The sequence below is a fragment of the Perissodus microlepis genome, chromosome 7 (assembly GCF_051167445.1).
Source record: "Perissodus microlepis isolate ML-2025 ecotype Zambia chromosome 7, ASM5116744v1, whole genome shotgun sequence".
Classification (NCBI taxonomy): Eukaryota; Metazoa; Chordata; class Actinopteri; order Cichliformes; family Cichlidae; genus Perissodus; species Perissodus microlepis.
This window is the reverse complement of record NC_140467.1, coordinates 63,982,243-64,009,374: the sequence shown is the minus strand read 5'-3', so window position 1 is coordinate 64,009,374 and position 27,132 is coordinate 63,982,243. Positions and strand designations below refer to the sequence as shown.

Below are 27,132 nucleotides of genomic sequence, written 5' to 3'. Positions count from 1 at the left end.
TCATGACATTGTGTTAAATGCACCTGAGCAATGAGAGGAGGCGAGTGTGCAGCTGTTACAGCACCATCCACTGCAGCTCTTGTGTGGATCAAGAGATGGTCTCACCTGTGACCTGAGGAGGGCCCAACACTCCCAGCACCTTCATCACATGTGAGAACAGCTGATTGACAATCGTCATGTCTGCTCCATGGAGTCAGATCACAGTGTTAACCTTCTTCCATTTCCCCCCCGATGTCAGGTAGGACTTATTTTGCTAAAGCTGCAGTCTGACCTGATTGGATGGCTGTCAGTAAATTTCAGTGAGAGGAGCCAATCATGACCAAGTTGGTCTGGAATTAGACTGTTAAAATACAGACTTCTTTATTCTACTGGAACAAAATCTATCATTTTATTCTAATTAATAAACAAAAAAAACCAACATACTTACTGGATGCACTGTTTTCCATTTAATGTAAGATGCTTAAGAGCTTTTAGTGAAGTTGAACTGTGATGGTTAGCATTCAGTAAGGTACACTGATCTCCGTTTCAAAGTATTCTCTGTAAGTACACATTCCTGTCTGATTACTGAAGAGAGAAAAACCTGATGATCAAAAACAGGTTGGTGAAGGTGCATCAAACATTCAAGCAGGTGTTTGATTCATGATCCGGGCGCGCTCATAGGAAAGCAGAAAACCACAGACGGGGACGCAAGTGTAACCAGAGACGTCAAAACAGACCAGAATTAACATGAAGCTCTGACACAAGAACCACCAGCAGGGTGACAAATACAGACTGAAAACACCACAGCCAAGAAGACAAAGCGCTCTGAGATCATTTCATCCACAGAAATAACCACAGAGCAGACTCATAACTCTGCCACCGAGCCTTTAAACTGAGCTCTTTAATTTCCTGACACCCAGTAAGCTCAGCTAAGTGCTGGAAAAATACAACTTTGTACAACACGTCCATAACAGAGGACACAAACACAACATGACAACTGTCCAGCAGACTGTTTTACCCAGAAACGAGTCTTTCTGACAGACATGTGGCAGGCTGCAGGTCTCTGTCACTGAGACTCAGAACCCTGAAAACAGTATGTTGGTGTCTGATATCTGATATAACGACCGTTTTTCTGATTCATGTGCTTCCAACCATTTCCTGCACTGGATGAGCCCTCTTCTTCACTCTTGGCCTCTGCAGCTTTCAATGTGCAGCTCAGGGTGTAACTGCAGCCCGCGGGCTCACGGGGGCTCCGACATGAACCGTCTGAATGCCCCAGGAAAGAATCGCTCTCAGGCCGGCTCGGTTTCAGTGTGGATGTTCAGGTGATTTTAGGAAATGCGTGTGGACCGGGGCACGGTTAAAGAGACACTTTTTGTATCAGACATCCACCTCTACCTGAGCTGAAAGCTTAAAATCTTCCTCTCTGCCACCTCATGTCACATAAATTATGATGGGTTATAAAAAAATAAAAACACTGCAGGACACTAACGCAAAAAGAACTGAAAATTCTCCATCTTTCACCTCATATTTGATTCCTGCTGTGTGATAGAAATAATTGTACGATCCTCAGGGAAATATAAATATAAGCTTTGTTTGCTTTTCCTGCAGCGAGAGCTGAAACTAACAGAGGCTGAGTGAAAGTGAACCAGGACATAATCAGTGTCACGCAGGGAGCCGCGCTCACTGACCGACCCTCGGCTGCTCTTCCATCTGTTTCGCTTTAATTCTGCTGCTTTCACTCCCAGTTTCCACTTGTTTTTCCAGACAGAGTGACAGCAGCACGCCGCCGTCCAGCTCGCTGCACGCCAGCATCTTTTTATTGACGGGGAGGGAACGTTTGTGAGTGTGAGCGTGTATGATTAACAGAGTGGAAAGTGTGCTGACACAGTCACACTGTGGAGTTTCGTCCCTTCCAAGGACAATAAGCTCAGCTTCAGGTTCAACATGTGGAAGTAAACTTCCTGTCACGGGCCAGATGAATAATTCCTCAAACTTCAATTTTATTTATTCAGCGTCAAATCCCAACAACATCACCTCAAGGCGCTTTGTGTTGTAAGGTAGACCCTACAATAACACATACAGAGGAAACTCAACAATCACATGGCCCCCTGCGAGCAAGCAGGAACAAACATGTTTACATCCTGATACACAAACCGCTTAATTTCTCCCTGAACGAAGGAGGATGTTTGTATTACTCGCATGTTTAAATCGCATTAATGCGTAAAGTTTGCAGTATTAGCTGATACCGTATCACTTTTATCCCACTCGTGGTCACTTCTGGCTCCAAAACCCGGACAAACGAACAAAAAACAAACAAATACGTAACACGGTCACGCTCACAATCCTAAAATTACGTTACGTCCAAAACCAACAGGCGACGTCATGGTGACTATGTCCATCTTTTATATACAGTTTTTGGAGCCTCAAGTGGACGTGAGAGGAACTGCAGGTTTTGTGTAGCTCTTTTTGTTAGCAGGTTTGAAACAAAACAATTAAAAATGATCAAGTGCGCTTATGGACACGTGTACTTACAGATGTATTTAAAACTGCACAGCACTGTGGTTGGATGCACTTCCTGACTGTTTATCCATTATCCCGGTGCTCCCGGGGAGTTTTGGGCAGATGTTCACATCTGGGCTTCAGCACCGTGTGGAATCACAGACTCACATGGAGGCATTTCCTGTTTGTGCAGCGACTGAGACATTAAAGCTCCTGCTGTGAAAAGAAAAAGTGACCTTTAAGAGGCTCTTTAAAAAATCAGACACATGAGGCAGGAGGAGGTGCATTTACTCCTCCTCCTCCTCTCTTCTTCACACATCAGAGCAGCAGAGCCGGGACTCACTCACTCACTCACGCTCTGTTTATTTCAGTTCTCTCTCAGACGCACTCATGGATTATCACCACCTTCTGCTGCTGTGGACCTACAGCTTCCTGCCAGGTGAGCGATGCAACAGGTAACACAGAGCAGGTCAGAGAGGTCACATCAGACAGGTGCTGCTGATGGTCCACCAGCAAGATGAGGACTTTGAGTCCAGGTCCAAAATCTGGACAGAAAGCTTTTGGACGTGGACTGTTTCCTCTTTGAAACTGCAGACGGGCTGCAGCTCCTTCAACATCTGGACTTTTCTTTCTCTACCCAAAATTCATTTCGCTCTGGTTTGTTAAAAATTCTTAGATCCTGACATTTATCAGCCTCTGTGAGACTTTCTAACATTTTCGAGACGCAGTGAGCCTTCATGAGCATGAGTGCACACAGATCCTTTTTGTTTAGTGCAGGTGTTCAGATTAGTTTAACATGAAGCCTTCTGCGGTCCCGAAGAGACCCGCATGCGCAGATGAGGCAAAACAAGGACGTCACATGCAGCTCTCCGAAGGCAGGCTTGTGTTTTGCTGCTGAGGCGCAGCAGAGAGTTCCCAGATGAGAAGGAAGATTTTAAATTGGAGTAATGGCTGCTTCAGACACTCAGGTGTGTGGAGAGCAGTGTGCAAAAGTGGATGTAGCCGGCCGACTGTGGTTTCTGGCTCAAGCTCCTTAATGCGAACTTCAAACTTTAATAGAGTTGGTGTGAAGTTTGTGTGTCAGGCTGCAAACATGTTTATTTCTGCTGTAACGTTTTAGCCCTCTGCAGGCAGACGTTGCAGATTTGCAACAGTTAAGAACTAACAACCTGATTACCCCACATACATATTTTATGAGTTTTTTTTACTCAGAAGTACCACTGCAGGACTTGGTTGTGCATTAGCAACAAAAAACTTAATTTGAGCCTGAGAGGGTTAACATGGAAGTCTATGGAGACTGACTCACTGCTGCCTCTGCTGGACGTCAGAGGAACTGCAGAGTCTTTAAAGATCGAGGCCTCAGAGAAGATGTTCAAGAGGTTTATGTTGGTTTTGCATTTAACTTGGTGAAGACAGGGAGCGCTGAAGCTTCACCAACAACTTTCAGACTAAACTGGAATATTCCAAAATCCATTAAAAAGGTGCCATGCTTATTTATCATGGTAAAAAAATGACCTGATGGTACTACAAGGCAAGAATTCCCAGGTAAAAGACCCAAATGAAACCCAGGTGTTTCAGTCCAGGCTGGGCGGTCCATCAGGGAAAGCAGGAGTGCGAGGAAACAAACGTACAAAGTAGGAAAAGAAAACTGAGCGAGCAGGAAGCAGCACCCCTGCTGTGCAGAGCGATCACCTGACCACCTGTGTGGGAAAACAACAAAGGCAGGAAGCTGAGCGCAGTAAGATGTAAACGGAGTAACTTCAAAATAAAACAGGAAATAACAGGAACATCATTTGATTTTGTGATATCTGTTGGAAAGCATGCGAGGCCGTGTTGGCGCTGCTGATGTCTCCATCCTCTGCAGCACTGCGGTGTAGGATTACAGACTGGCCCGCCTCAGTCCCAGCGGACGGTCGCAGGAACCATTTTTCCTGATTTCTTCTGTTTAAACTGTGTTTCCTCACACTGAAGCCGTCCCTCTCCTCTCTTTATTGCATTAGTGCAGTTTGGTGTGATGGCTGGAGGATCAGGATGTTGTCCCCGGAGGTTCGGCGGTCTGCAGGGCGATGAGGTTTTCTGCAGGATGTCAGAGGATAAAACGATTTGACAGCACGCCGTGGCTTTTAGGCAGATCGTTACGCTCGCTGTTGTTGCTGCTCCTCAGTTTGTGGTTGGTTGCACCAAACAGGAAGTCATTAGTTACCACACCCTCCTCGACAGGTGCTCTGAGAACTCGTTCCTGTGCTGTTTGAATCTGATTTCACCTCATCTGCAAACCGATTAACCTGCTGCTCAGAGCTGTCTCTACACCAGTGTTCTAATATTTCACGTGTCTGAGCGAACACACAAACTCCCTGAGCGTCCCCTTGGACACTGTGAGCGACATCAGACGTGTGCACTGTGGTCACGCCAGCATCCAATCCATCCAAGTTACATGTTTATTAAAGTAATCAAATTACAGCATTTACATGTATGTTAGACTAGTTTTAATTAACTGCTTTAGCCCACTTACAATGAAAATTAAAAAGTCTTGTTCATGACCTGTAGCATGTTAACACTGTTGGAAGTAAAAATAACTTGAACTCCAATAAAGCTCTGACTTGTATTGTGAGTCTGTGGTCTGGGAGAGAGTCTGTAACTCTCTGTCTGCAAAATACAGTAAATAATGACCAATGTTGGGCAATTAATTATATAGTTACTTCTTCAAAAAAGTAACTGAGTTTTGCAAACAAAGTGTTTTGCAGCTGTTTACCTAAAAATGCAGCCAAGACGTTTTTTAAATAAACATTTCAAACTATTTACAGAACAATCAGCTGTTCTGCATCAAATCTGATGCCACACAAATTATTTGTGCCGCTCCAAAAATAATTTCTGTCCACTATGAGATGAAGGAGAACAACAGCCTGATACCTGCAGGCCTGACAACAGCAGATGTATCACTGCTGTAACACCTGTAACACTCAGCAGTCGCCTCATTGTTCTGACACACACAACAAAACTACTGACTACACTACACACTAACTACACACTAACTACACAAGATTTGCGCTAAATGTCGCAAATCTCTCACATCTCAAACACGCCGTCACTCCTAAAACTTCCCCCCGTTTCTTAACAACTAGACGCCACGTTGCCATATCGTTGTTTGATTGGTCGACATGGTACTTTTTTGGACGAATAGGAAAGAGAGAGGGGAGGGGTTTGGTGTTGTTTTTGCTCACAGGCTTTCGAGCGTTTTCCTTATAAAACGCCGTTTTTACCGTTTCTTCCCGCAGTAAATATAAACAACGACAGTATTCAGGAAGAAAACCAAACATTGCAGATATTTTATCATAACTCTGGTTTTACGTGGCCGATCAACACAATTTAAAAACTGGTGTAAAGTCCACACTTTTCCCGTCAGTTGTTCGTCTGTCCTGCTCACATCTCCAATGGTTGTACACGTTGTCATTAACGTGGCTTCACTCCACATCAGCCGCTTTGCTAAAACTCCGGTGTCGCACATAAGGACGCTGTCATAGCCTGCCAACCACACTGATTAGCTGCGTATATACGAATGTGAATCGCATCATTGGCTGGACTACGGGATAAGGCGGCATCGTTCTGATCCCATACGGGAGCAGCCAGTCACTGACTAACACTGCAGAACAGGATTGTTAAAGTTTAATTTTAATTTCAGTGCAGGTTAGATTTTTTTCTGTGCGCAGAGACGTGCCAGCAGTGCGCAATTGCGCACGCGCGCAGCTTAGAGGGAGCATTGCTCTACACCCACCTCCAGCCACAGTAACCAAACAAACTGAAAGTTGAAAAGCTTCTCGTGTTTCTGCTGGTTTTGGCGTTTTACAGAAACCACAGACATGCAGCGTGCTGCTGTGATTTTGTCTGCTTCAGGCACAGAACAGCCTGAAACTTTTATATAACTAAAGAAAGCAGAGGTATTAACGGCGCAGCCAGCTCTGGGAGCAGCTCGGCCTGCTCTGGATGATGATCAGCATGATCTTTGATACGTGTCGTCTTATGTAAGCAGAAACTTTGAAGCAAACTGGAAAAAGTGATGTTTTTGAAGATATTTAAAAAGAGACAAAGGTCTGATAGAACGTCTCAGACTAAGATGGCGACGTGTTTGTGAGGTCAGCTCGTGGTGCTGTTTGTGTATTTTGGAGATATCTGTAGAGTAAACTCAAAGTGCACTTTTTAAATGACGATTTCATTCATTAAGTGATCAAACCTACCTGCCCTGTGTGCAAAAGTAACTGCCCCCTAAACCTGGTAACTGATTGTTCCAGCCTCAGCAGTGAGAACTGCAGTCCAGTGTTTGCGATGCCTTCAGTGGGTCTTTCACGTCACTGTGGAGGATTGTTTGAATTCGGACCAATGGAGGGTTTTCTATCATGAACGCTCATTTAATACTGGCTGCTCCAAAACTTCATTTTGTTGTTTGAGCCAATCAGAGGTGGACATGCTGCTGTGTTTCTGATCATTGTCCTGCTGCCTTCAGGGTTTTCTGGTAGAGAGCAGAACTCACGGTTTCCTCAGTTACAGCGAGTCGTCCTGAAGCAGCAGAGCAGCCCAGACCATCACACCTCCACCGTGTGACGTTCTCTTTATGAAACGCTGTTAGTTTGATGCAGATGTGACGGGAATCAACCTTTCAGAAAGTTCAGCTTTTGTCTCATCAGTCCACAGAAGATTTTCCCAGGAGACTCAGGGATCATCCAGATTTTTGTTGGCAGGTGAAACAACACAGTTTTTACCTTCATGAACTCAGGATGCACAAATCCAACTTTTTCCAATTCCTCATGTTTGTCACCGTTACTTCATGGAGTCCTTTATTAGTCTGACAGTCCTGCTGTCAGTTGCTCCTCACACAACATAACACAGCAAAATCTTCCCAGTTTGTGTTCAACCAAAGCAGCGTTCCTCCAGCGTCCACCCGACATCTCTCTGACTGAACATCGTCATGTTTCAGCTCTGCGGGTCCGCCAGCTCGCTGTGACCACAGTTTGCAGACATGCAAAGAACTACCAGCTGCTGCCAACACACGGCCCAGAAAACACTAAATAATTCAGGCCAATCAATCGGCATGTTGAACAGATCCAGTTTATTTAGTCGGGATCAACGACTGATCCAGTTATTATAAACCCAAAGCCATGTTTACAGGCTGAAGCTTATCACCAGTGTTGGTCAAGTTACTTGAAAGTAACTAATTACTGATTACTTCCCCCAAAAAGTAATCCCGTTACTTTACTGATTACTTATTTTCAAAAGTAATTAGTTACTTAGTTACTTAGTTACTTTTTAAAAACACGATTTACAACCTGAATAGGTGATAAAGTGATAGATCTTTCAGCCCAATTCTACTTTTTCTGCATAATCCATCATACAAAATGTAATCAAATGGAAAAGTCTCTTTTTAAAACTTGTTTTATTAGTTTTAATCTTTTAACTTTATGCATCAAGCAAAAATTTAATTATCTGCAACATTCACTGACTGGAAGAAATTAGTTTAACATTTAAACCTATTTTCTGCACATTCCAGCACATAAAATAAAATATATATATTTTTTGTTTTTACACTCAGTCTTTCAAATAGATGCAAGTAAAACACAGCAGAAAATAAATAAAGTCACAGACTAGCGGTCCTGTTGCTCTATTTTCACCTGTAAAGCAGGAGTGGGTTAGGCGGAGGTTTACCCTGGTGCAGGTGAGCTGCAGCGGTCAGTGGAAGAATCCGCGAGTTTCTCTGTGAGTTTCCCATTACGTCGTAGCTACTGGGTGCTTGTTTAGGGTTTTTTTTCGCTGTAAACAGAAGTTTTCTTCCCACGCACAACGGACACTAATGTTTTTGTCACTTTTTATGGAATCAAACTCAAAGTAAGGTCAGTACTTCCACGCTTTAAACGCTGCACGCTCATACTCTCTCCGCACTCGATATATGATCCATTGTTGATCTGCACACAGCTGTTGTCACGAACGTCGCACTCGCTTATGTCACTGTCATGAGACATTCTCGCAAAAAAATCACGGTTTTAGTAACGCAGTAACGCAGCGTTCCTACGGGAAAGTAACGGTAATCTAATTACCGTTTTTGCGATAGTAATCCCTTACTTTACTCGTTACTTGAAAAAAGTAATCAGATTACAAGTAACGCGTTACTGCCCATCTCTGCTTATCACAGAGCATCACTGTAACAAGATGATTCTCTAATGGAGGACAGCATGTGATAGAAATGTGGCCCACCTGCTGTTCTCTGGCCTCGGCTCACCCACATGTGTCCTTTTCATGTGTGGAGTGCTGTGATGGAGAGCTCGGGGTTTGAAGTGCTAAAATCTGCAGAGTTAGGGGCTGTGACCTCTGACCTCTGCTGATTCATATGTGGCTAAAGAGTTAGCGTTGTGCAGTCAGCGCTGAGGCCGGGCCGTCTGCCTGCCGGCTGCAGGAAGCGGCACAGACGGGCTTTGGCAGCTCGTCGAGCAGCGATCATGAAACGCTCCCGTCTTTGAACTGTTCTAAAAAAAAGTGGAGATTTCTGTGGAAACAGGAACAAAACTAATCTCACAGCTGATACTCAATCTGGATTCTAATCTGCCTTCAATTATTGGACGGACATAGAAAAACCTGTCACTGACCACAGGTCGGGAGGATCGTCCACATCAGCGACCGTCAGACCCAGATCGATCCCCGCCCGGATTCTTGGCCCAGCTCAAACAGGAGCAGATTCCTCTCAGCCACGAGCAAACAAACACGACTCTTCTGGCTTCCAGCGTCTTTCACTTTTGTCCTCAGCAGCCAAACTCATCACCACTGCTGGCCAACGATCCCAGCAGCGTGCCCAGTTTTCCAATCGCGCCACAGCTGGGAGAAGCGAACCGGAGCGCTCAGGAAATACTTCAGCAGCATACGGACAAAAAGCAAATGGTCAAAAGGTCACACTGAGATCAAACGGTTGTGAATGAATGCCGTATGCATTTTAAACCTGGTTATTTTAGCCTGAATGACATATCAGCCAATCAGATGATCCCGTAACCAGAAACGCTCTCAGTGAGAAAGTTGAGAGCTGATTACGTCAAAACCAACCAACATCAGATCCACCATGACATGGATGAGTTATGGGATTAGATCAAAATAACAGGACAGGACCAACTGTATGTACACGCTGGGGTCTGAGCAGGCAACAGGCACAGTCAGGAAGTAAAAGGCACACAAAGAGAAGAGACTACCAAAATAAAACAGGAAGACAAAATAACAAATAGAGACGACAGAGGGAGACGAAACTAAAATAACAATAAAACGCTCCGTAACACTTTAAGATACGGCCCACGACTAAAGGCAGAATTCCCCCGTGATTAAAAGGAATGTCAGTGTATTATAATTATGATATAATATATATATAAGTATTATATGTTTACCTGCAAACACTTAAAGGCAGGAACACACGTCAGGTTTTTACAGGAAAGGAAACACAAATGACGCATTAAGTAAATTTAAGTACAGCACAAGTCATTTTTAGCAGTGTGAAATTTCACAGTACGTTTGTAAAGAACCAAATAGTATTTCCCATTTTCTGCCGGAGGTTTCTTCCTGTTAAAAGGGAGTTTTTCCTTCCCACTGTCTCCAAAGTGCTGCTCATAGGGGGTCATATGATTGTTGGGTTTTTCCTTGCAACATGAAGCACCTTGAAGTGATTGTTGCTGTGATTTGGTGATATGTAAATAAAGTCTGGACTGCAGAGATACCGTCTACGTCAGCAGGTTGATGATGTTAGGTTGATAGCACAGCTTCTGAGAGCGATAGCAGCCTGCGTTACAGCTGCTTTCACTTTGTTGGGCCGTTTCCAGCTCACGTGGCTGCAGGACTCACTGTGGACTGGTTTTAATGGGTGGTGAATAAAAACAAACCTTTTTCTGTCTTTCAGATCTTCAGCTCTGTTTCAACTTTGACACGAAGAACTTCAAGATCTTCGCTGGGTCTAAAGAAGCTCAGTTCGGGTACACGGTGCAGCAGCACGAGGCGGGAGGACAGCAGTGGTGAGAATCCCGGCGTGGCATCCCGAACCCGTTCTTATAGATTCCTTGGTTTACTTTAATCCACCTGTTCATGAACTGTTTCAGGGTCCAAGTAGCTCCGAGACTCCACTGAGAGTCCAACGGTTACAGCAAAGTTTAACCCGCTGGCGTTAGCAGGATGGCACACCGCTGACAGGTGCAGTCAGGTGTAGACTGAAGTGAAAAGATGGCAGCAGCTTACAGGTGTGGAAGCCAAGCCTTAAACCTGCATTACTGTAACAGCCAGCAGGGGGCGACACCTGTAAAGTCTGACTGAAGGAGGTTTATGTGAAGATGAGCCTGCAGAGCTCAGTGAAGTCTTCCCTCGTGAGTTTCAGGCCTGAATTAAACGTGATGTCCGTTTTGACGCAGACGAGGACTCAGGGCGGGGCCACATCTCTCGGTTTCTTGCTCGTCGTGTCGGCGATGTCGAAGCGCTCCATCTCGAGGCTTCAAACACGTTCAAAACTGGAGAGAGTTTTAGGAAAATGTTCTCGTCTCCTCAGGGAGGCTCAGCTCAAGCTGAACATCTCCTCCAGGTGAGGACAGAATAGATGGTGTCTGCATGTCTGCGTGTCTGGTTGAGGATGAAAGATAATGGCGGGGTGCTGGGATTTACTGGAGGCCGCGGCCCGTCTGAAGGCAGCAGGTTTGTATGTTCTGGGCCGTGGAGCTGAAATACCTTCGACTTGGAACGCCGCTCGTCTGTTTCCGTCCTCCCTCTGCAGCGTGGCCGTGAATTATGTCGACATGTCAAGATCATGTTAGGATGACACATTTTCCACCAACGAGACTGAAACGTGGAACATTTTTCTGCAGAGCATGTGGACATTATTTATAGTTCTTACTGCTGAAAATCCAGATTTCATAACGCAGGTCGTCACTCTCGCCTTCTCGTGCAAACACTCGTTCCTGTACAGTTTGTCCTTGGCTCCCCGCTCAGTTTGCTCTCCCATCCTTCATCTTTATATTTTCAGCCTTCGTGGACTCTCAGCGGGCCTTCAGAGGAGATGAGGTGTGTTAAAGTGGGATGAAAGAAGACGACTTTAGAAAGAAATATGAAAATACAAAGAAGCTTCAGAATAAAAATGAGATATTAGGAACACTGAGAAACTGATCAAGTCTTGGTGACTAAAACTCTGCACAGAGCTGTGGGAAAGTATCTGATATTAGACAAAGGAAACCACAAAACCAATGATTTCATTCATTAAGGGAACAAAGTGATCAAACCTACCTGCCCTGTGTGCAAAAGTAACTGCCCCTACACCTGGTAACTGGTTGTTCCACCAGCAGAAACAGCAGTGCTGTGTTTGTGATGCCTTCAGTGAGTCTTTCGCGTCACTGTGGAGAAACTTTGGTCGACTCATCTTTGGAGGATTGTTTGAATTCAGACATGTTGGAGGTCTTTCCAGGATGAACAGCTGTTTAAGGTCCACTCCGAGACCTTCATTTGGATCATTGTCCTGCTGCCCGGGTGCTCTTGAGCTTCATGGCATGAACTGATGGGAGGACATCCTCCTTCAGGATGGCAACAGCGAGTCGTCCTGGAGCAGCAGAGCAGCCCAGACCACCACCGTGTCTGCTGCTGCTGTGATGGCGTCTCATCGGATGTGACGGGGCTCTAACCCTCTCTGGGATCATCCAGATGTTTTCTGGCAGATGTGAGATGAGCCTTGGGCAGCAGTGGTTTTCTCCTTGAACTCTCATGGAGGTCATTTTTGCCCCGTCTCTTTCTCATTGTTGAATCATGACCTCTGACCTTAACTGAGCAGAGTCGATGTTGTTCTGCGACCTCCTGGATGAGCCGTTGAAGCCGCTCCTGTGAAGGTTCAGCTGTGTTCCAGTTTTCCTCCACGTGTGGATAACGGCTCTCGCTGTGGTTCACTGCACTCCCAAAGCCTGTAACCTTTCAGACTGATGACGTCACTGACTTTGGTTCTTTAGCATGATGCGCTGCTGTTTGAAATCTTTCAAGTAAAGTTCAGAATCAGTGGAAAGAATGAAACGTTTGGCAGCGTCAGCGAGTGTTTGTTCGTCACCTGGGAATCAGAAGGGCCCGCTGCAGAAAATGAAACAGCAGAAACCTGTGAGCACTTTGTTAATTATCAGAAGGTTACGCTGTTGTTTTCCTCTCAGCGTCTGTCTGCGGTTGCAGGTGAGATTGTCTAACAGTTTTTTTGTTATCTGGAAACTCTTTCAGCCGTGACACATACCTCGCGATCCTCCAGGATTACAGAATCGCTCTTCCTTTTGAAGTCTCAGGTAAACAAGTGGAAAGTATTTGCATTTGTCTTGCGAGCAGTCTCTCCTGCATCTGGAGGCGGAGCGCCGGATCTGGAAACTATGTGTTGTGGTTTGTTATTCCCCAGCCTCCCTCTGTGAAGCCCATCACGCCGCTCGCCTCCGTGTGTGTGCGTGTGTGTGTGTGTGTTGTAAAGGGGATCTGACACAGTAATTCAGCAGGATTGTTTTTCTGCATGGTGATATCTGCATTTCAGGTGTTTGGCTTCTAAGCAGACACTCGGCACAGAGGCATAATCCTCGCCTTCTGTCTTCCCAGTTATCCTCAGTATTCCTGAGTTCATGGGAGAATTCTTTGTACCAATAAACCGTCAGGCTCTGCGACTGCCGCCTGTTACCTGTTTCAGCCGTGATCAGTCGTCTTTCTCATTCCTGCTCTGTATATTGATGAGGTTTAAAGTCCTGTTTGTTCAGGCTAATAAAAAGATTGTGGTTCAGGTCAGAGTACTCCTTTTCATAGAAATGACAATTATTATTTTGGTTTCATGCAGCTCCAGATGTTTTCAGTGGGTGGCTGTCTGCAGCTGGACGCGGTCCACTGAAATAGTGAATGGACGCTTTATACTACATGTCTCATTCACACAAGCACTTCCTCTACACCTGCGTACTTTCTGTCTAACACTCACACTCCAATGGACTCATCGGGAGTACCTGGGCTTCACAAACACATTAGCATGCAGACTGGAGCAGCCAGGGATCGAACCGTCAACCTTCAGGCTAACAGATGATCATCTGGTCTGCTTCCTGATCTACAGGCAGCCCGATACAAAAGAAATGGGAAAGACTTTCTGTCAAACAGATGTTGTATGGATAGATCTCAGGGATGCTGCTCTGACCTGAATGCTGACCATTTCACCTTCTCTGCTGGAGGTCGGTCACACAAGAGCCAGGCTTTGGTCAGAGGTTGTCCTTTGAACGTATTCGTGTAGCAGCATAAACACGTCAGATTATTTTGGGAGAAAAGGCTGTAGGAGCCCCGGAGCGTTCCTCTCCTCTGTGGACGGCTCAGCTGGAGCGCTCTCGAAGCTCAGCGTGGGTTGGTCGCAATTCTGTTAGGTCGCATTTTAATGCAGCGGGTACCCACAGGAGTGAACTGTCCACATGCAGGGTTGAGACAATAATGGATTGGCTTTATATAGCGCTTTTCAAGGCACCCAAAGCGCTTTACAATTCCACTATTCATTCACTCTCACATTCACACACTGGTGGAGGCAGCTACGGTCGTAGCTGCAGCTGCCCTGGGGCAGACTGACAGAGGCGAGGCTGCCATATCGCGCCATATCTGGCCAATGACCATGAAGAGAAGCTGTGGTCTCCTCACTGGCAGCTCCATGTTCCTCAGTGCCTCGCTCACCGCGCAGAGACGCCGAAGCTGCCATGAGAGTGAGGACGAGCCCGCTTTGATCATGAAGCTGTTTTCATCATTTTAAAGTGGCTTCATTAGTTTGACTCTTCCTTTAAACGTCTCTCAGAGAAATGATCCCTGATATCGATTTCGGCGGATTGTGTGAAACCTTTCAAATATGTTGAAGCAGAAACTGTTTGCTGAAAAAGGTCACCTGAGTCTGTAACATTAGAGGAGATGTCCTCATGCATCTCTTATCGACTCTATTTGTCCTGCGTGTCCTGGTTTGGATATTTATCTGGTTTTGTTTAACCGTGTGCAACACGAGTTTCACTTTTTCCTCATCATAGTCCCAAAGCGCATAAATCGCAGTGTAAAAGCAGCGTAATCAGAGATCATCCTCGTTTCCCCTTCTTTGTTCTGCATTAATCTGATTTGCTGTCTGTGATTCCCATCGTGAGCGAGTGAGGACTGATTACTCGCTCACGATTGGTTCAGGTGCTGCGTCTTTATTTGTCTGCTCACATTTCAAAATTTCATCAAAATTCATAAAATAACAACAAAACTGCAACACAATCGAGTGTCGCTCCACTTAGACAGCAGACGTGTTGCTCATCAGGTTGTTGAAAGTAACAGAGAGCAAACATCTGCCTCGTTTACATCTGTGAGAGCGCGGCTCAGAGTCGCCACCGAAGGAACCCCGACAGACCTGTGGTGACCTCAGTTACATCTGAGGTCAAACCTCCCGCCGTGCGTGCGTTTCCTCAGCCAGGATTCAAGCTGCTGTCCGTGTGTGTGTGTGTGTGTGTGTGTGTGTGTGTGTGCCATCAGAGGCCGAGCTGCTACCAGAGGCTCTGACTTGCGTTCCTTCAGTAACAGCCAGCTGCAAGACATCTACTCTAATGAAGCTAAATGTGAAAGAGCAACAAAAGGTGCTGCAGGAGACGAGCAGACGCAGGCAAAAATAAAAACAAGTTCATCACAAATCCAAAATAAAATCGCAGGAACTGATTATTATTAAATTTTTTTGTATTTAAATAATTAATTACTAAGGAAAATGTGCTTAGTATGAATCTCTACCATGCCACGTACATTTTATTTGACCACACTCGATTAAATTCAATGTTTTAAACAGTGAAAGTTTGTTACTTTTAACAAAATTTACATGTAATTAAATTATCTATGTTGGGCAGGACAGGATGTACACTGAACAGGTGAACCTGAGGGAAGCACAGGCTGTTACCAAAATAAAACAGGAAGTGACGGATGGAGAACTCGAGGAGAGACGAGGAGAAAGACAACGCTAAGAAACACAAGCGATGGCCTAAAAGTGGCATCACCAAGTAAAGATATTGGAATAAATGAACACTTGTTTTCATATAAACTGATCATAAAAGCTGTGACGTGAGGTCATCGTCTCTCATGTTCACGATGGGGGAACGAGTGGCATCGAAAGAAGAAGAGATGCTGAAGGCATGGCTGACGCTGTCTTCCACACAGCCTGGTTTGGGCTCTTCGGCGGTGGTCAGCTGGGATGTTTGTGCAGGAACAAGGCCAGAGCCTGTTTCTTTTCTCCAACATGACAATGATCCAAAGCAAAGCTCCAAAACTTCACTCCACCGCAGACAGAAGCGAGCAGGGCGGCTGAAGACGAAGACGAAGAGGTCATAAAAGCAATCAAACCTGTGAGAGGAAAGCTTTGGTTGACTTGTAATCGGATTACTCCAGAAAGTCTGCAACACTGTAATTGTCTGATAGAAGATCACCACTTTTAACTCCAGCAGCGTCTACGCCGGTAGATTTATCAGGCTTCACCTTCGAGCTGTTGGTTTCGGGGAAAACATCCCGGAGATCATCAATTAAATGACAAAGAGTCCCGTAAAGCAGCAGCAGAAGAGCCCGTGCAGTTTGAAGTTTCACCGAAAGCTAAATAACATCACCTGCTCAGGAAGTGATCAGCACGGCGGGATGATGTCAGAGGCTCGGAGGCGTGCTTCTGTCTGCAGGATGTGAACCCGGGCCGCCTGCGTTCTGGGATGTGGTTTGTCAGCGCTGCTTTTCCGCCGTTTGATGTGGACAGGAGACACTTTAGCAGATTGAGGGTTAGCGCTCTGCCGCAGCAGCTCCTCTGGTATGTGAGTCAGCCCTCTTCCCAGAACCGCCACTAAGGCCACATGTGGTGGCGTTTACGCCGGTTAACACTAATGACCCGCCTGCTGAGTGTAACTGTGGCAGCAGGATCTGTGTCTAACATGACCGCTGCCACGAGGACTGACCTCTGAGGAGGGGAAGTGAAAACGTTTCTGTACGTGGAGAAAAATACCAAGAAGGTCTGTGATTTAAAAGCAGCTCATACTGGGCCAAAACCCAACCAAGAGCACGCCAATGAAAGGATTAACAGACCACAAAACATAACGTTTTCATATCAGACACACACTGTAGGCTGTTATAGCTCTGAGTGGAGTGGAGGCTGTGAGTGATGGTGCAGAAACCTCCTGTTCTGTCTTTCACAGCTCCTGAACGCTCGGGCTAATCCTAGCAAACCCTCCTCTTTGCTTTGAGCCTGGACAAAGACAATGACATAATGCTTCAGGTTACACACACTTAAGTTCAGTTGGTAACGTAATACAGCTCGCAACTAAGGGTGTAATAATATATTTTATTTAGAATTATAAGGTCATTATATTTACCCACAAATACTTAAAAGTCATGAGCTTTGTGAGCTGTATTATAAAGTGTACGTGCAGCAGTCCAACCGCTCGGCTTTGGATATCTAACCACATAAAACCAGTCCGATACGGCGTTCGAGCCTCAAAGACGAGTCCCTCTTTTTCTAGAATTCGTGACTTTTGCATTATAAATAAAGTTTGTGATTCAAACTGTGTGCGTGGTTGCAGGTTGCTGGTTGGAGCTCCCTTTGAGTCCACGGGGAAGAAGCAGACTGGCGATGTGTACCGATGCCCGCTGGACAGCAAGAACTCTGCAAACTGCAGCCGACTCAACCTGGGTGAGCAGCAGTGCATGAATATTGATGATCAGGTGCTCTCAGGTGTGTAAACTGTCACAGAGGTCAGAGTAAAACCTGCAGGGGGAAGGTCGTGGACCTCATGGTGAAGACATTTTCACCATGGTGTCATCACCTTGGCCTCAGGTTTCATGTCGGTTTGTTGCCACCTCCGGCTCACTGCTTTGTCGGCCCTTTAAAGTGGAAATGCTGCTGCATGTAGGAATGCTTCCGTTAGATGTTTCAGACAGCAGGAACTGCTACAGGAAGGAAGATTCAGGACTTTCACAGGAAAACACACTAAAACATTCAACTTAAAATCACAAAGCATCTGCTCTGGCTGTGATCAGGGAGACTCACTCTGAACAACGTGTCTGAGAGGAAGGACAAGATGAGGCTGGGAATGACGCTGACCTCCAACCCCAAAGACAGCAGCTTTGTGGTGAGTCCCACCGAAAGAGTTCATCACGATAAAGTCACCGCCAGAATCAAAGCTAAGGTAGAGGCCTCTAAGAACAGAGGGAAGTGAAAACAAACAGTCACCATTGTTTTAACTGCTCAGCACTTATAGATTTTACAACATGTATTAAAAATGGTAAACGACTCATATTTACATAGAACTTTGAGTACTTAGTACTCTCTTACTCCAAAGCTTAGTCAACCTTTCCCTAAAGTGCTTTTCACCTAACATTTACAGTCAAGGAAACTTTAACATGCAGGCTAGAGGAGCTGAGGATCGAACCCATAACCTTCTGATTAGTAGACAACCCGCTCTACCTCCTGAGGCACTAAAAAGCACCAACAGCACAAACACCGTGCAGAGCTTCTGCTGTTGTCACTGGTTTTGTTTTATTTCATGTGTTTCTGCACGTCACACCGAGTCATTAAGCTTTGATTTTCTTCCTTCCTCTTGTGTTTGTCCACTCGGTGTGTGTGCTGCCTCAGACCTGCGGTCCGCTCTGGTCTCACGAATGTGGAAGTTCCCTGTACAGCACGGGGATCTGCTCCAGAGTCGGCCGAAACTTCAAGCTGTCCAACACCATCGCACCTGCCCTGCAGAGTAATCAGCACACTTCCATCCACCTATCCGTCCATCTGTCCACCCAGTTTCTAACTTTCTTTTACAATCTTGTAGGGTGTGAGACGTTCATGGACATTGTGATTGTTCTGGATGGCTCCAACTCCATCTACCCCTGGTATGAAGTTCAAGACTTCCTCATAAACATCCTGCACAAGTTCTACATCGGACCAGGTCAGACACAGGTTAGTTTATCTCTTGATCAGAACCAGATAAAGTGAGCGTCCTGCCCTATCTGCACACAAAGACTGTAGTGCCTTTAACCCTCTGAGGTCTGAGTCATCATCAGTGACCGGCTCTAAACCCCACACAGTCAGAATATGCAATTCTTGTTTTAATTATATTGTCATGCCAAGTTTTTCCAGTCCGGGAACAAGGAACACCAAAACTATTCACATTTCCCCCCCAAAAAGTCAATTTTGACCTTCTCCAAAATGTTGGGTTACCACTGATCTTAGATCTCAGAGAGTTCATCTGTTCATAGTTTGAAGGTGACAGGTGCTGCATGAGTGGTTTATTGTTCACGTGGACAGAGCTGTATTTTGGCTGCAGGTGGGAGTCATTCAGTACGGCTCTTCGGTTGTTCACGAGTTCACACTGGATGAGTATCAGACGGTGGAGGACGTAGTGGACGCTGCCAGGCGCATCGACCAAAGAGGTGGTGAGGAAACGAGGACGGCATTGGGAATCAACGTGGCCCGGTACGACACCAAATTATGACCCCAAACAAAATTGGGCTGGGCCCACACCAACTTACCCTTAAATAGTTATTGGCCTGATACCATTACCCACCTACTCTGAGCTTCAGTCATTTACTCATGTTGGGAAAATGGATTGAACCAAAGTTTCCTAGTGTATAATTTAAAAACCTACCAAAATTAAACCAGTCAGAACATTAATTACTTCCATATGGCAGAGTATAAAAGTTATCAAACATGAACCCACAGATGAAGCATCTCCAGCATTTTTCAGCCAAAGCAAGTTTTTCTTTCCCCATCAGCTCCTGGAGGCCGTAGCTCCTGTTTCTTTTTCTTGGCCTCGTAGCTAAAGGCCAAGGATTTCCAAAAGATGTTTGAGTCTCTCTGAGACGACTACCAAGAAAAGTCCAAAGCAAGCTCTGGATGAAAACTAACAAAGTGCCTTCACAGAGGACTTAGATAGAGATAATGTTAGCAACCAAGCTACACCAGCAGGTACATTAAGCAGCTAGCTAAGATTAGCCAGAACAAGCGTTCAGAGCTTTGAATCTTCTGAACTTCAGCCGATGTTCCTGTGCAGATCCGAGGCGTTCCAGCGCGGCGGCCGGCCGGGAGCTCAGAAGGTGATGATTGTGATTACAGACGGTGAATCACATGACAGTCCTCACCTGGTGCAGGCCGTCACAGACAGCGAGAGAGACAACATCACCATGTATGCCATCGCTGTGAGTCTTAGCCCCAGACCCCCCACCCCCACCCATCGAGCTCTGTTTCTATTGGTTGTCTCTGGACTTACGAAGCTCTGACTAACATCCTGTTTCCTCTGCATCTCCTGCAGGTTCTGGGTTATTACAACCGCCGGGGAATCAACCCCGAAGCCTTTCTAAAGGAAATCAAGTTTATTGCCAGTGACCCCGATGAGATGCACTTCTTCAACGTGACAGATGAATCTGCGCTGAAGGACATTGTGGACGCCCTGGGAGAGAGGATTTTCTCTCTGGAAGGTCAGCTAACATTTATCCTGTTGAACTGTAGTATTTACAGAAAAGCGGAATCCATCGTACTAACGAGCATTTCACAATTAACTCTGAAAAGTATTATCTAATGATATTCATTAAAGTGTAACAGGAGGACTGGAGTGTCTGGAGGGAAAAGTTAAGTCATCTTTGTTGTTTGTCCGGTTTGCAGGAACCAGCAGTCAGGGTCGAGGGTTCGGTCTGCAGATGGCTCAGGCCGGTTTCTCCTCACATTTAGTCAAAGTGAGTGACTCACAGCTGCATTCTTACACAGTGGGAGTGATGTGTGATAAATGAAGCGCTTTCAAAAGCTTCCACAAATCTGTCTATGAAAGGAAAATGGTTTTCCTGTTGACCCAGTCTGTTAAATTCAACACGCAGAGCACTGAGTGCAGAAACAGGTGCAGGTACATATTTGTCACACTGATGTGTTTCAGATCATCAAACTAATTCTAACAGTAGACAGATAACCAGAGTAAATACAGCTTTTAGAGGACGAGTTCATGTTTTAAAAGAAATGAAAAACATCAAAAATGTCATTTAAGTAACAAACGACTTAGTGATGGGATATTTGGACGGCACATGGTTTTTATTGACTGAGAAAATCAAAGGACAAGTATTACTTTTTAAGTGATAGAAGTTTAACTTGGATAAAGCGATACAAGAATTTGTGAAGTAAAATGGAAAAGAAGATCTCTGGATTTTCCATTTTAGGATTAGATTTCAAAGATCTGTCCACTCTGGACAGAAAAAATAATAACTTCCATTAAATTACTGCTGAAAAACATCTTCATCTACTTTTTCTGCACAAAAAGGGACTTGGCAAAGTATCAATTGTTCAATTTCCTCAAGTTTTCTTCACTAAAGCTGAACCCAGAAAGAAGACAGGAGCAGAGCGGCGGTTTTGCCAACAGAAACTTAAATGCTGGTATCGGTATCATCCTCGAACATCCATCACCAGCCTGGTTCTGGTCCTGACAAATATTTAAAGCTGCAGGATGAGAAGCTTCGAGAAATATTTCTGTTGTTTCTCATCCAGGGAAAATCATATCCCAGCGTCAGGGAGTGAAAATGTGAGGTGGAAACTGTGTGTGTGTAACAGAGAGCAGATGGTTTTCCTGAACGTAAAGCTGCAGGCACGAACTCATTGGAGAATAGATGCAAATCTGCACACACACACACACACACACACTGACTGCACACAGACAAATATGCAAAGTGTTTCTGCTCTTAAGTTTTGGGATTAAAAAGGTAAAATGAGGCAGACTGATGAGGAAAACAGGCATCATAGCATCATCTCTGCCTGCAGGAAAACCATCCTCAGCTCCTTCCTGCAGGTTTGCTCATGCAGGGCTCAGCAGCTCAGGTCCTGCAGGCGGGACACTTTGTGGCGCTGGCACCGCCAAAAATTTGGTCACTCGCTGCCGTCCTCGACTTTCTGGCCCGGAGAGACGATGACTCAAAGATTTAAAAACTTTCATATCTGGACTTTACGACCGCCTGGCTGCTCACACGTGTGTTGAGACAGTTCAACTGAGTTTAAGGACGATTCAGAAACCATTTCAGTTCCAACATCGCCAGCGGGTTTTTTCATCGTGGGGTCTTCAGGTTTGCAGCTCAGAGCTCAATAAGTTTGTCATTAAGAACCAGACTGAGCCAAACTGGTGCTGAGAGAATGAAACTGATTATACTGGTATTCCCTGTGTAACATCTTGTCACTTGTGAACTGTTTAGGGCCTACGTCCTCATACACCCCCTTATATGGTCTTTCTATCCAGTTTTTCTCAAGATGGAAATCATATAAAACTGCAAGGTTTCATTTAGAAAGCGACATTTCCCAGATTTTTCTTTTCAAATAACAGTTGTTTAACGTGGCTAAAATACAACCTAACTAACCCAGGCGTTTCACCAGCCACCTGATGATGTTACTGTCCTATCAAAAGTACTCAAGTACAGTACAGGAGTCACGAGTGACTAAAGGTCCTTTAATGGGGACTTTGCAGTGCCAAAACCAGTCAGGGCCAACTCAGACCTCGCAGATGGGACTCTGTGTGCTTTTCCCAAAGGTTTGGTCATTCATTGCTGTCCGATGACTCAGTAACAACTTTAATATCCGGACATACAGTCAGGGTTAGAGTGGGTACCTGGAGTTTCTAGGGTCGCCTCCAAGGCTACGTCCACACGTACCCGGGTATTTTTGAAAACGCAGATTTTTCTATGCGTTTGCACCTTTCGTCCACACGTAAACGGCGTTTTTGGTCACTGAAAACGGAGATTTTTAAAAACTCCGGCCAGGGTGGATATTTTTGAAAACTCAGTTTTTGCATTTACGTGTGGACAGAAAAACGGAGAAAACGCAGCGTCAAAGGTGTGCGCCTTTTTTGACGTCACACTGTGCGCCACGTTATTGTTTCGGTGAAATGAATTTCTACAATACTGTTACTGTTACTTATGGAAGCCCGTTTCCGCCACTAAATAAAAACAAAAAAGCTAGGATCCATAACTCGAAATTTCGAGTCAGCTCTGCCAATCAAAAATATACGTGAATGAGGTCGCTTTCTTGTTACCCGGAAGCACATGGCGCAGAGGAACGCGCACTCAAAAACGGATCCCAACAAATTGGCGCTTTCGCGAGTACGTTTGCTGATAGTAACACCATGTGATTCAGCTAATAACACAGGGATTTCATCATTTGTGAAGCCAGGCTGAAAACACTCAGCAATCTGTGCATTCACGACTGGATGTAATACCGGTAGCTTAGCTGTAGCATTTGTAGCTGAGGGCTTCAGCTTCCGGGTAACGAGGAAATGACGTCATTCACGTAGATTACTGATTGGCAGCGCTAACTCGAAATTCCAAGTTACTTTTCTCAAAATTTTGAGTTAATAAATCGAAATTTCGAGTTAATATGTCGAAATTTCGAGAAAATAACTTGGAATTTTGAGAAAATAACTCGAAATTTCGAGAAAATAACTTGGAATTTTGAGAAAATAACTCGAAATTTTGAGAAAATAACTCGGAATTTTGAGTTATGGATCCTTTTTTTTTTTTTTTTTAGTGGCGGAAACGGGCTTCCATAGTTACTTGTACTCTCTGCAGTGTTTAAATGCTCACATATACACACACAGCTACTGTCCCTCCACACATACGACTCGGTTCTGCTTCTGTGCCCCAGCTTTGTTTACTTTTCCCCACCGAGGCTTCTAGACTTCTGATTGGCCAACATTTCTGCACGGTTAGGAATATATCGGCACCTGTTGCTTTGGCATGTTCCTAGCAGCGTTTTCCTTCATTTCTGCGTTTACGTGTGGACGGGATTATTTTTTAAAACGAAAACGGAAAATCTCCGTTTTCAGAAGTACCCGTGTACGTGTGGACGTAGCCTAAACCTCAGAGGGGGTAGTGGGAGTCCTCAAACATAGTGGGTGGTTTAGCAGTGCCTTCCCTTTAAATCCATGTTTTCCTGTAGGATGGTGTTCTTCTCGGAGCGGTGGGCGCCTATGACTGGAATGGTGCCGTGCTGAAAGAAAGCAAACACGGGAAAGTTGTTCCACCGAAATCATCCTACCAGGATGAGTTTCCAGAGGAGCTGAAGAACCATGCAGCCTATCTGGGTAATATTGATATAAAGTGTACAACATGATATGTGATATACCAGCCTGTAGTCCTGGACTCAGTAAACTAAGTGTCCTGTATCTGGTCTGTGGGTCTTCAGAAGGAATGGTGAGCACAGGGGTTGTATAGCTGCGATACATGAGATCACTCTCAGGCTATGCCCTCTATGATGTCATACAGATTCAGTAGTAGAAATAAAACATGATAAACTGACTGTTTAGAGCAGTCTGAAGTGTGTGTTTGGCCCGTTCTGGTCACATTACTAGAAACTTTAGTCAGGTTTAATGGGAACATCCCCCTTTGGAACAGGAAACATATGACAGGAAATAAGAAAATGCAGAGTCGGTCTACTTTAAGCTTTCTTACCTTGGAAGAATCAGAGGAAATAGGTCTAACAAAATGGAACGGTCAATGTGTGCAAGTCAAACGAATCAGTTTTTCATCTTCTTTCAGGCTACTCGGTGGGTTCACTCATTTCATCCCGCGGCTCTCAGCTTTATGTAGCTGGAGCTCCAAGATTCAACCACACTGGAAAGGTGATCATATTCACCCTGAAGAACAGTGGAGACCTGACCATCTGGCATGCACTGCTGGGAGAGCAGGTGTGTTTTAATCATTAGAAACCACTGTGACCATATTTGAATGAATTAAACCTGGTGGACATTCAGATATCTCTTCCTTGGTGTAATATCTTGTTTCGTTTCTATGGTTAATTTGTGTTTTTGTCTAGATTGGGTCATACTTTGGCAGTGAGTTGCTATCGATGGACATTGACAGTGACGGACAGACTGATGTCCTCCTGGTGGCAGCACCCATGTACTACAGCCATGGCTGGGAGAGAGGCAAGGTTTACATCTACTCTGTTACACCGCAGGTATAAAAACCACGTACTGCTACAAAGGAGCAACCAATTTCTCTGTAACTGTCATTATAGCAGAAGAAGTTGTCACAAGATGATAACCCCACACAAGAGTCATGGACAAATTATGAGACAAAAGGTCCTGTGCACAGATTGGTAAAAGTACCTCAACCCCCACTGACTGAGCTTTATCTAGTTTCAGGATCTCAAAAAAGAAGGCAGGCAGACTTCTTTAGGCTCAAACCTAAAGGAGTCCAGCTGTCTTCTTTTTCAAACTCTTAAAACTAGCATGACCTGGATGACTGACAGCCACAGAGGTTCAACTGGTGGTCAGTTTGCTGGGTTTCGTGATTATTTTGAGTTTCTCTCTCCTCCTGATTGGTTTCTGTGTCGTTTTGAATGTTTTTCACTTGTTTTAAAACGTGAAAAAGAGTTGCAGAATTATCTGTCTCTTTGTGATTGTTTGTTGGACTGACCTTCCAACAACTAATGTGAACTATGACTTCAAACAAAGCCTTGTTCATGCCCCAGCTGTGTGCTGTTAGGCCTGTTCAGTAATCTGTCCATGACTGGATTGAAATTACTTTTTTACATGAAACCTTGATTAATAAAGAACAAAACCTGAACCAAAGAATGTTTTGTTTCTGTCCAGACGTCGTTTGTCCTGCAGGGGGTGCTGGAAGTGTCTGACCACTCCCAAAACTCCCGTCTGGGCTCAGCGTTGGCTCAGGTACCTGACATGAATGGAGACGGGTTCAAAGAGCTTGTTGTGGGAGCACCACTGGAGGATGACCACCAGGGGGCAGTCTATGTCTTCCATGGCAAAGACAAAACCATCCAGCTTCAGTACAGACAGGTAACCAGTCCGGATGCTAAGGGACCTTAGCTGGAAGAGATAATGCAGCATCAGAGAGCCCAGAGAGTTTTAATCTTCTCTCGTTTTGCTTCTCCAGCGTCTGGCTGCGGCTGGTTTTTCTGCAGGTCTTCAGTATTTTGGCCAAAGCCTTCATGGCGTCTTGGACATCAATGCAGACGGACTTGTCGACCTCGCAGTGGGAGCGCTGGGAGCTGCTGTCATTGTCTGGTCAGAGCCTCATTCATAAACTGACAGATGATTTGACCCTGTAAGGCTGGAAAAATGAATCAAATCTGCGTTCTTTCTAAAGGCCAGCAGGGGGCGACTCCTCTGAAGTCTGGCTGTAGAAGTTTATGAGAAAATGAGCCTCCAGCTCACTTAAATACTGACCTTTACTAAACACTTGTGATGAGTTTAAGCTTTAATGACTGTGTTCAAAGCATCTTCAACACAACATGATGTCTGTTCATTAAAGAAGGGTCAGAAAGCAGGGGATAATTTAGGGCGTGGCTAACTTGTGTTTGACAAGTCACCTCCCAATAGGTGTTTTCTCCTTCTGACAAACTCAGGCCCTCAGATTGAGCCTGTATGAGGTTGTTGCAAAGTTACAGCAACCAGACTCTCGATGAGTCACCACCACCTATGAGGGATCAATGTGGTCCATAGGAAACTATAGACAGATAGACTCTTCCTATCAGATTGGAGGGCATTGCACTCACTGAGGAGTCTTTGTGAAACCAAACCCTAGTTTAAGTACATCCAGTAAAACCGAGTTATGCGGTACCTGACTCTCCACAGTTTGGAACTCCGATACGCACAAAACACTCATAATAAGCATGCTTCATCCCTGCAGGTCTCGTGGTGTGGTGCAGATTCAGGCTAAACTAACCTTTGAACCCGAGAAGGTCAACATCTTTAACAAGGACTGCCAGCGAGGAGGGAAGGAGGTCACCTGCATGTCCGTGGCCGTCTGTCTGAGTCTGGACTTCAGGACAAAGACCAGGACGAAGACCAGGAAAGATGTTGGTAGGAGTACACAAACATGTCCGCTTATTCACCTGCGTGGGATTTGATCACCACACTGAAAAGGTCCTGCCTCAGGTTCAGCCACGTTTTCCTCAGAAATGACATTTAAATCAATCTCAAATGAGGTTTTGAATCAAATCAAAGAACTGGATCCACACATAGAGTTCAAAGATCCAGAAACATTATTATCACTTTGACCCTCTGATTGAAGGAGAGGTCAGAGGTCAAGTGTGACATATTTCAAATGCAATGGTGCTTTCTATATGTTGACAACACACAGCACAGTTGTAATGATTATAGTTTCTAAGTTCTGAGGATTTTTGTTAACTTTCCACTGACAAATCGTGAAGGCGACCTTGAAGATCTCGGTGGATGGATTGTTGACATGACCCCGCTCTACACCTCGACACCACTAGTTCCCTCACCGGAGGTAACTATGGTGCATCATCTTATCTCTGGAACCTGTGCCTAGAGACCTGAGCCTAGCAGCAAAGCTGGACGAGGTCCAGGGGTGAAGGAGGAGATGACTTTGAACGGGAGGTTGGCGTGATTCTGTCTTTAGTGTTTGTTATGAGTTACAAATCGCTTCCTTCTGTTTTTACATCTGGCAGCATTCACACTTTCCTGGAAATGAGGTCGGCCGCTAACAAAAGCCAAATTTGTGTCCGAGGGAAAAAGGTAGCTAATCTGCTGTTGTGATGTCACAGTATGAGATCATCCTGGAATAGCTTTGTTCATCCAGTCTCTCTCTGAACCGGCCGAGTTCACGTGTCATTCAGCTCCCAGCTTCTGTTTTCAAGGAAAAGGA

General features: G+C 45.1%; 1 protein-coding gene across 1 annotated transcript in view; it reads left to right on the top strand.

Moving 5' to 3' along the window:
• Positions 1-2,825: 2,825 nt before the first annotated feature.
• Positions 2,826-27,132, top strand: part of itga11b (integrin, alpha 11b) — a 36,894-nt gene continuing 12,587 nt past the window's right edge. Inside the window, exons 1-16 of the mRNA XM_084936622.1 lie at positions 2,826-2,920; positions 10,397-10,508; positions 17,070-17,179; positions 17,527-17,618; positions 18,122-18,236; positions 18,312-18,439; positions 18,807-18,955; positions 19,533-19,677; positions 19,791-19,956; positions 20,141-20,211; positions 23,438-23,582; positions 24,037-24,185; positions 24,314-24,457; positions 25,095-25,298; positions 25,396-25,526; positions 26,152-26,324. Coding sequence (XP_084792748.1) covers positions 2,872-2,920; positions 10,397-10,508; positions 17,070-17,179; positions 17,527-17,618; positions 18,122-18,236; positions 18,312-18,439; positions 18,807-18,955; positions 19,533-19,677; positions 19,791-19,956; positions 20,141-20,211; positions 23,438-23,582; positions 24,037-24,185; positions 24,314-24,457; positions 25,095-25,298; positions 25,396-25,526; positions 26,152-26,324 — 2,083 coding nt within the window. The 5' untranslated portion in view covers positions 2,826-2,871. The remainder of the gene's footprint in view (positions 2,921-10,396; positions 10,509-17,069; positions 17,180-17,526; positions 17,619-18,121; positions 18,237-18,311; positions 18,440-18,806; positions 18,956-19,532; positions 19,678-19,790; positions 19,957-20,140; positions 20,212-23,437; positions 23,583-24,036; positions 24,186-24,313; positions 24,458-25,094; positions 25,299-25,395; positions 25,527-26,151; positions 26,325-27,132) is intronic.